Source organism: Poecilia latipinna, unplaced genomic scaffold, assembly GCF_001443285.1.
Source record: "Poecilia latipinna isolate Pla-1442-1.1 unplaced genomic scaffold, P_latipinna-1.0 Scaffold664, whole genome shotgun sequence".
Classification (NCBI taxonomy): Eukaryota; Metazoa; Chordata; class Actinopteri; order Cyprinodontiformes; family Poeciliidae; genus Poecilia; species Poecilia latipinna.
Window position 1 is genome coordinate 283,636 of NW_015113280.1, and position 10,031 is coordinate 293,666.

General features: G+C 37.2%; 3 protein-coding genes across 3 annotated transcripts in view; all 3 read left to right on the top strand.

The window, feature by feature from the left end:
• Positions 1 to 4,226, top strand: part of LOC106954585 (E3 ubiquitin-protein ligase RNF19B-like) — a 22,641-nt gene extending 18,415 nt beyond the window's left edge. The window contains exons 3-4 of the mRNA XM_015044208.1: positions 3,432 to 3,605; positions 3,702 to 4,226. Coding sequence (XP_014899694.1) covers positions 3,432 to 3,605; positions 3,702 to 4,157 — 630 coding nt within the window. The 3' untranslated portion in view covers positions 4,158 to 4,226. The remainder of the gene's footprint in view (positions 1 to 3,431; positions 3,606 to 3,701) is intronic.
• Positions 4,227 to 6,112: 1,886 nt separating this feature from the next.
• On the top strand, positions 6,113 to 7,446 carry LOC106954588 (polyubiquitin-like). The gene is made up of 2 exons (XM_015044213.1): positions 6,113 to 6,346; positions 6,745 to 7,446. Exons 1-2 carry the CDS (start codon positions 6,211 to 6,213, stop codon positions 6,897 to 6,899), a joined length of 291 nt encoding a protein of 96 aa, XP_014899699.1. The 5' UTR covers positions 6,113 to 6,210; the 3' UTR covers positions 6,900 to 7,446.
• Positions 7,447 to 8,235: 789 nt separating this feature from the next.
• LOC106954590 (uncharacterized) lies at positions 8,236 to 10,021 on the top strand (the record flags this gene model as incomplete). The annotated part of the gene is made up of 4 exons (XM_015044216.1): positions 8,236 to 8,422; positions 8,548 to 8,648; positions 9,431 to 9,586; positions 9,682 to 10,021. Coding segments are annotated over exons 1-4 (673 nt in total), but the record flags the coding sequence as incomplete, so codon positions are not given.
• Positions 10,022 to 10,031: the final 10 nt, after the last annotated feature.

Sequence of the window (10,031 nt, forward strand, 5' to 3'; positions counted from 1 at the left end):
AGAGAAAGGCTGAAGAAGAGAAAAAGGCTGAAGAAGAGAGAAAGGCTGAAGAAGGAAGAAATGGTGAAGAAGAAATGTTGTGCTCTGGTCCTCTTGTTATAGAGGACCAGAGCACTGAGAGTACCGGTTGTAATCTGTTGTCACGTGTTCGATCGTGTTTCACTCGCCGTGACCAAGCTAAAAAACGGGATACTTCTGTGGTTTAAAAAATTGTACAGTAAAATTATCTCCACAGCCATTCCGCTGCCCCCAAATTTTCAAAAATACTTTCCGCATCGACCTTTCTCTATCACAAAGGTATCAGATTTCACCCATGCTCTACACAAAACAGAAAGTCGGCCATCTTAGATTGAATTTTATCTGTGTCTCTTTGTTGATGTTTACATGTTTTGTTGTTGTACTTTTTTTTTTTTACCAAAAAAGTAAAAAATAAAAAAAAAAACAGAAAAGAAAAGAAAAAAAGAAATAAAATCCGGAGAAGGGGAGACGACCACTAGCATAAGTATAACCGAGATAAAGAACAGTGTATTGCCAGGTGAAGCATTGATTTAAATACTTTACATGCAGCCTAGAGATTAGTTTTTTTTTGCGTATTCCAGGTATTTATTTCAAACTCCTCATTTAAGGCATTAATGACCTTAATTCACCTGTCAGATTCCCTCTTTGGTTTAATGTTGATCAGTTTGTTTTCTTTCACTAAGAGTCTGTCACTCTGTCTCATCCATCCACTAGGCGGCGCTGTTCATTGTAGCAAGGGAATAGCAGTTTAAAGATTATTTTTCAGAATGGACAGGAAATGTTTGTAATGCAAGTCTGAACCATGGTTGACGTGTATTATTGTATTATTATGGAGTTTATAAGGTGATCAAACAGCTGAGACGTTTTGCTTAATAATAGAAACGCTCAATTGAAGCAGCACTTCTTCTTATTCTGCAGCATCTGTAAAAAGCCTGTCAGAACTGTTTGATGTTCTAGATTGTAATTATATTAAATTAACTTATTTGAACGTCTGTGATGTTTTATTAATGCATTATAACAGTGTTTGTTGTCTAAGAACATATCGCCTGTGTACAATACATTCCTTAAATGGTAGTTGTTTTAGTCACCAGTTTTTCAGTTCAGTTCAGTTCATTTATTTGTGTTCAGGTTTTCAGTTTAGTATAAATAAATAGTGTTTTTATTAGTATGTATTACTGTTGGCTGGATGGAAATTGTTAAGGTTTCCTACATAAATACATGTTATTAACACCACAGAATGAGGTCTGCTGGGTTTGAAGTTATAAAACCTGTAGATGTGAAAGAACAGAAATCATAAACCAGCACTGACAGAAAAACTTCATGGCCGCAGTGACTCATTTTCCTGTTTACTCCACTAATAAAGAATCCAAGTGAATCCAAGAACAAGGATGTGAGTTAATGAATCATGACTCAATAATTTCTTCTGTTGTTCACAATCAACTCTGAGATAATAAACTTAATTGTTAGAATTGTTTCTGAGGTATTTCACTCACTATAAATGATGCTACGGTTTGACTCAGATCTGTAAAGCCACTGCAGGAACCAGAATCTGGTCAGAAACTTCTCTAGTCCATGTGGAGTTGCTGCCATCAGAAAACATGGCAGCAATGCATCAAAAACAGAACCAACAAACTGCATCTTTTAACCTCTAAATGTTAAAATGCTGATTTAATGGTTTTATCTGTGTAATAATTTTCACTGCAAAAAGTAAAAATAAAAAAAAGAGAAAAACTCAAAACTTGCCTGGATAAACCACTTCAACGTCAACACAAAGTGGCAGAATAATCAGACCTATTCCAACACAAGAACTGGAGCTGAGAGAAGATCCTGTAATATCAACACTTTCTGCTCTTAATCTAGAAATTGGTCAGAATTTGACATCTGTAGTTTTCGCTTGAGGTTCCTCTTGAGGTTTGCAGCAAATTGTCTTACATTATGTGATGCATTTCATTGTTTTCATTGTTTAAAATGTATAGAGGGCAAAGAGCAGTTTTAAAATCCCACATTTTACCTATTAATTTAAAACACAAGTTTATTGAAGCTGCTCCACAGTTGTTCTCTGTTTGACTCACTGAAAATAACAGGAAACAGACAATATCTCTGCTGATCATACAGAGAGTTGTGATAATATTCAACACATTCAGAATGTGGCAGAATATTTTACTTATTCTTATGTCCATCAATAAGTGGGGTAACATTAAAGGACACAAGGATTTTCTGATTTAATGAAAATTTAATTTCTTAAATTATACTAAAGAAATAAAACCTGAAAAAGGAAAACCTGAAATGAGAAACCAAAACATATTAATGCAAAACCCATAGCTAACCAGAAATAAGCAAATGCAAAACAAACCTAACTGCAGCCATAACATTGTTTAAAACAGTTTAACTGAGAAGGAGGAGCGACGTGATTCCAGTTAATGTTTGAAACGAAGCATTTTTGTTTGAGTTTTAAACATCAGGCATAAGACATTCTTTACTTCTCCGAGTTTCTCCCTCCTTGTCTCCCAGCCCGTCGTCAGTAAAACCTGGTTCAGGTCCTGCTCCACCGTCTAAAACAGTGGTGTCCAAAGTGGGTCCTCGAGGGCTGGCATCCTGCGTGTTTTAGTTTTCTCCCTGGTTTAATGCACCTGGATCAAATGATGACTTGTTAGAAGCGAATGAAGAACATTGACTTGCTGAGAAGGTTGTTACTACCACCAGGGAGAGAACTAACACATGTACGATGCCGGCCCTCGAGGACCGACTTTGGACACCCATGCTCTAAACTTAAAACCATCTGTATGTAGGACTTGTGTGTGATTCCATAGTCACAGCCTTTTGGATCAGGTACCTTCCAACAGTTAAAAGTTTACTTTTGTTTTCTCACTAGCACATGTATTGTCGAAGAGAAGACTCCATGCACATATCCAGCATCATGTCCAATATGACACATGCAGTCCAGTTTTATGTGGAGCTGAACTTCACCTTGATGGTTTCCTGTCAAAATAATCATTTTTATTTAGGCACTTCCTTTTTTTTTCTTTTCAACTATAATCAGTTAAAATAGCCCAAAATTGATTAAAATATGACCAATTCAAGACACACTAAGTATACTGATATTTAATGTTAGAAAGCTAAGAAAGATGCATTGCAAGTGCAGTGTACACTGAAATTATCCAGCAACTTTAGTACTGTGCTGTATCTTAATTTACTTTAATACAGTTTTCTTCTGAACCTTCATATTAACAAATTTTATGGTTTAATATGAGAAACAATACAAAAGAAAACATTTCAAACAGGACTGTGAACTCTTCACTCATCAAATTCATCTTTCAGGATGTTGTGCTGTGCGAAGTGTATGTACATTATGCTTGATATCAAGAATGTAATCCAAGTTAATGATATCGTTCTCTAAATATTACAAATTTCAGGGCCAGTATAAATTTAAGTGTCCAGCTCTGAAGGACGGCACCCTGCACAAGTGTGACGCTCTGTGGTCGTATCAAGAGGTCCGTCGCCTGGCCGTCCTGACCGCTGCAGAAATACAGCATTTTGAAGAGAACATGGCCCGTCTGGCTGCTACAGAGTACTGCGATTTTAAATCCGTAAGCATCATGCTAACTCAAGACAAATTCATGAAACATTGTTCTACAATGTGGTAACTTCTTTCCTTTTGTTTTCTCTTCTTTTTCGCCCTGCAGTGTCCTGGCTGCAGCTCCTACATTGAGAGAGAGGACCTGACTAACCTCTGCGTTCAGTGCTTAGTTTGCACAGCAGATAAGAATGCAGAGGTCCAGTTCTGCTGGCAGTGCTTGAAGCCGTGGAAAGGTCCGGCTCCACGCTCCGATCACTGTGACAACAACGGCTGCATCAACCACGACCTGCAGCTGCTCAGGACCTGCAAGACCACATCCTTCCCTGAGGTGGACGGGGTCGAGAACTGTCCCTCTATCAGGGCCTGTCCCACCTGCGGACATAAGGTGGAGCACGACAAGACGGGCTGCAAGAACATCATCTGTCCTCGCTGCCAGGTGGAGTTCTGCTTCGTGTGTCTGAAGCTGACTCCTGAGTGTCTGAAGACCAGCTCCTACTTCATCCCCTGCAGTGCTGGTGTGGCTCCCAGACAGACAGCCATACCTGTGTGGCACAGGAACTAAGAGTTATTTCTTGAGAAAGTTAATTGGTACGATTAAAGTTGTACCATTCCTTCTTGTTTCTGTTCATCATCTTTAAGAGCAATCCACATATGGAGGCCTTAGTCCTCGACGTGACTGTCGCAGGTTCGATTCCTGGTCTGGTGACCTTTGCTGCATGTCTTCGCCCTTCTTCATTACCCACTTTCCTGTCAATTCACAATCAAACTAGAATCTATTAAAAAAAATTGAAGTTCATTAACTGTGAATCCTCTTTACTCTATTTTGCAACCTTTTTATTCTCATGTTATATTTTACTTAAGAATAATTTCTTCTTTGACCTCCAATTAACTAATTAAATGTCATTTTTACTAAAAGTGTTTGTGTAATGATTTGAGTTTTTCTGTGTGTTTAATCGCACTTCATGACAGTTTGTCTCTGTCTCAAAGTAGGGCGTCCACCTTAAATGGAGATTCATTCTTTTTAGCTACTTAATGTGTAATTTGCTTCTCTAAAATCATTTTGTTAAAATGTTTTGGAAAATTATAATCTGTTATATTTGAAACTGGAAGTTAAGAGGATTTTCATTGTTTTAAAGTCAATTGTAAATACACAGAAATGTAAAACAATGCAATTTGGCAGATAAAACACCATCTTTCCTAGCTGCATACTTTATTTATACTAATTAAGGAAGGAGTCCAAAAAGCTTTCCTTAAAAATTCACTAAGTGATGATTAGCTGCTAAATACTGTTAGCCCACTAGGTGGCGAACTGACTCACGATGCTGAATTACTGTAAACTATGTAATTCTAAGAAGAGAAGCAATGTTTTTGGTCTCAACATCATTCACATCATGTGAAAGTACAATTAGTTTTCAGAAATTGTTTACAGGCACTGTATGCAGTAATACTGCCCATTTGGGTTGACCGTTTTGTGTGCTGACAGATGAGGAATATGCATTCATTGGCATTCATCAACCTGATTTAATAATAAAAAAAGTACAAGGTAATTTACTTGGATTAAACCGTTATTGATCATGTCTAATGACTTGGAGGCTCCTTCCAAAAGGCCAATATTGTATCTTAATGCACATTGTAAATGTTGGAGAGTGAAAGTGAAAGTTACATCACAGAACCTTTTACCAGGTTTATAATAAACCAGATTGGCTCTCTGAGAGGTTGGGCCTGGTGAATCTGGAAAGTACCTGGAAGTTTTTTCAAGTCATTTACGGCCAAATGATCTTGACAAAGACTTTAACAATGTATCTATTTAAACTGGAGAACATTTGGGGAAAACTCACCTTACTGCCAAGTGATCTTGACAAAGACCTTATCAATGTATTTATATAAACAGGGGGAGCATTTAGGAGAAAACACTATTTATGAGGAAAGATTAAATTCATTTCATTTTAATTATTCCAGATCTTATTTCCTGAAATATTGACAGGATTATATAAAGGAATCTTATTATCTCATTAGCTGCCCCAAACCTGAATTAAATGTTTTAAAAGATTTACTTAATATTTTATGTTATCCTCTCTCATAGAAAGAAATGTTGTCCTTTTCTACCAGAAAGGACATGATTTTGGTAGCATGTTCCAAAGTATCAACACACACTAATAAAACTGATGATGCTCTCATGCTTTTACATGATAAAATATTTACATTCTTGTGTAAATTTAGATTCAAGATATGTGACCTTTCACAGACTTTCTACACCTTCTTCATTTATTTAGAGTTTTATTTGATGTTGTGAAATGTGTTATCTTTTAAAAAGTGGGTAACTGCATATTCCAAATAAATATAATAAAAAACGGTTCAAAGTCAGGCAGGCAAAATGCAACATTTTGCAATCACTGATTAAATCATCATCAGAAAATATAAAGTTATAAACCAGGTAATTATAAATTACCATATTGGATCTGGTCAGAACCAATAACTTTTGTTGCATTTTAAGCCACGCCTTTAACAAAAATGAAAGCAAAAGTCATCATGTATAAAAAACGCTCGTCAGTCACTTAAGTGACATTACAGCTTTAATTCCGGAGTAGAGTTTGCCTTCATCGAAAGAGGAAAACATGGTGTGCGAGGTCATCGTCTGTTTTGAACAGAACAGGAAAATACCGTTCGGTGTGTGTCAACAAGAAAAGGATCTGGCTATCACTCCTGTGCAGCGTCTGAAGGACCAAATACAGGAGCGACGCCCTGAGATAGGTAAAGACACCTGCTGAGAAATTATCCTTTCACATTTATTGAGACATGCAGATGAAATGACGAGCTTTAATTTAAAAAGTCGATTTACAGTTTTTTAAATCCATAATTGTCACTTGTGAGACATGTAGATGCTATTTGTTCTAAACCATTTAAAACAATAGGGGTGTGCAATATGTCTGATGGGATCACTGGCTGTATGAGTAACTGGAGCTGTTATTATGTTATATATGAGCGATTTTATTTATTTCAGGTTTCATAGGGCATTTTAATAGGAAACAAAATCCACTCTTGTTTGTTTTGGACATTGTCTTACTGTGTCTTTCGGTTTTGTTTTGCGCAAAGGACGGTCTTTAAAATGATTTATTTCATTTAAAATTTTCACTAATGATTCCTTGCAGAAAAGACCAAGATGGGTCTGATCTACAAAGCCCAAACCATGGAAGAAACCCGCCCGTTGGCTGATTACGGCATCAAGCACAAGTCTGAGGTCCACGCGGTGATGCGCTGTGACGGAGGCCTGGAGCTGATCGTCCTCGACTCTGCTCCACTCTGATCCACTCAACTCACAACTGGACATATGCTTTTATTTTCTATATAACCTAAAAAATGTCATAAATTCAAATATGATCTAAGCAAATTTGATCTAAGCTCTCCCGCAGCAACCATCTGTCCCTTTATTTTTATTTATTTATAATCATTTGTAATGATTGAATTCTTTGTTATTATTCTTGGTTATGTGTGTTTGTTTTTATCTGCCCAACTGAATCCTTGTTCTTTTGTTTTTTAAAAGCTGTTTGAAATAAAATATTTTATCATACTGATATTTGATCTGATATAATTCTCTTATTCCCTTAAGTCAATAATTGCTGAGATTTTGTGATTTTTTTCACTCCTATTTATTGAAGGTACGTCAATTTAATCAATTAATCAATTGTCAATTAATTTGACAACATAAATACTGACACATGCAAAATAAAAAGTGATGAGAGGATATGAAAATAACTGTAAATTGCTCTTAAGTTGAATGATTGCTGTTTGCACTTTTTGTTTGTCTGCATGTTTGATGGTAAAAAAATGAAATAAAGTACCAAATATTTCGATCTGTGTGTGAATTTAGTTTCTTTGTTTGCCTGTCATTCTGCTGCTGTTGCACAGAAATATCCCTTTTATAGGACAGTAAAGGATATTTTTTATTCTGTACTAATTGTAGTCAGATTATTCATTCTTATTAATAATCTGTAAATTATTCACACCTGTTAGTTTTTATGAAATTAAGGCGTCAACAATAAAAACTATAATATTATTCTTTATATGGTCGAGATTTTTCACTGTCTTCATTCAATTCCATCCATCCATCCATCCCCTGCTCCATACGAGTTTAACGGGGGACATCGGCTTATTTTGGGGAGAGGGGGGAACAACGAATCTAGCAGCAATAATAATATGACTTAAGTAAAAGAAAACGTTACAGTACGGTAAAACTACTCTTATAAGAGCGCCATGAGCGCAACATGAGCGTCATACCGCTCATGTTGCGTTTAAAGGCGGCACGGAAAAGCAGGTTTCGACCTGTTGACAACGAATTAAACAGTTTTGACAGCTGAAAAAAGTGACAGAAGGCACAGATATGGTGAGTGCGGAAGCCCCTACTGTATCAAATTGACATAGGAATAACAGAGAGTTGGCCACTTTATTTTTCAATGTATTTGTGATGTTTAAAGGCAAAAACAACAAACAGCTTCCATTCCAGAAGGGGCACAGCTGACTCTGTGGGTGGGTAATGCCCCCCAATGCCCCCCCACGCCGCCGGCCTGCGCCCCCCATGCATCTGCTCTTCTTTCCATGTGGGCGTATCTTCAGCGATCAGCTGTAAAGTGAAAGTCACAGAACTCGTAAAGAATAACCGGGCCGAAATCGAAAGAGTTCCCTTCTATTAGACCTAAAATAATATAAAGTTGATTGTTTTCTGCATCGCAGCAGAAATCAAGAGAACTTTCAAGATGAACGACAGAACTAAGCGCTACAACCTGAGCGACTCTACAATCCGATTCACGGCTGAAGAGGATCAGTTTGACTGTGAGTGGCTCGTTTCAGTTCATCAGCTCTGTAGCTACAAGTTTTCAATGTATTTGTGATGTTGTTTAAAGTATGTGTAGTGTGTATTTAAAAATACCGGAGGATCTCATGGGATGTTTCTGCAGTTCTGTGTGAAGGTTTTGATTCCCCGAGAGCCCGGATGTCCTGCGGACATGTGGTGACCCCGATGTCTCTCACAAAGTGGTGCGAACAACTGCTCAAACAGGTGGGATATGACGGTGACCTCACATTCAAAACCGAAAATACAAAAAAAAAAGAATTGTAAGCTAGTTTCGTGGAACTATTTTTATTCTGATTAAGATGAAAAGTGATGATGTGATCGGGTCCGTGTTGTTTATTTTCAACATGTATTTACCGCTACAGAATGATGCTGACAGCTATTTTTTTTCGGATCTGGTTTTCTTGTCTTTAAATACATGAAAAATAAAATTTTCCATAAATATTAAAATCTTATTGAAGAAAATGTATTTATCCTCTCTTTCAAAGCATTTAGTTTCCTTTATTTGAGTTGATACCCGACTTCCAATGTACAGAAACAGATAATAATCAAAGACAAAACCTTAATAAATCTTTTAATTCTACCACAATACACTCATGTGTTTAAGAACGTGTCTGTAATTTCAATTAAATGAATAATTTTTGCTTTCAAATGTGAAATGTAAAATATTTTATTCTATGTCTTTTATTCTTTTTAATTGAACTAAACTAAACTAAATGGATATTTGTTGTTTCTGCTGCTTTTAGTTTATTAACCTTCGACAGATTCACTGTAAATTTTTTAACTCTAACTTTCCAAAAACAAGTTCTCAACTGTGAATTCTAGAGTTAAAGAGCATCTTAATACATCACTGTATTTTCTGTGTTGACATAGCATTTTTAACAGAATATTGGTTAAAAGGAAGTAAGGAACCTTCCTATCAGATTGTTAAACGTGTCTATTTTTTAAAATCTTTAATCCTGATTATTTCTGTGATTATTTAAACAAAGGGAGAAGCCAGGTTTGTGTGCGGTCAGTCTGGCTGTGATGCTGAATGGTCTTATCAAGAGGTTTGTAAAATGGCCCTGCTGACCCCTGAAGAAATGAAGAACTTTGAGACGACCATGGCCCTGAATGCTGCTGCCAGAGATCCTAACACAAAGTTTGTAAGTATCTTATTAATGACGTAATGATAACTGCACACAGGCTTGAGTCTGACTCAAATCCCTCTGTTCCCCGTCTCTCATCACACTCCTGACAGTGTCCAGGCTGCATGACTCCTGTGACCAGAGGGAGCAGCTCAAACCTCTATGTCTGCTGCCAAGTGTGTTCAGCAAAGACCGGACGCAGCTTTGGGTTCTGCTGGCAGTGTCTGAGGGAGTGGAAAGGTCAACAGCCTCGATCCGACCGCTGTGAAAACGACGACTGCCACAATTCTGCCCTGAAGACGCTGAGAGAGTGTCCAGAAGTTAAAATTCAGCTAACGGAAGGAGTCAAAGGCTGTCCGTCGGTCCGTGCCTGTCCCACCTGCGGCTCACTGATCCAGCACACTGGGATAGGATGCACAGAAATTTCATGTCCCCGATGTAAGATGTCGTTTTGTTTTGGCTG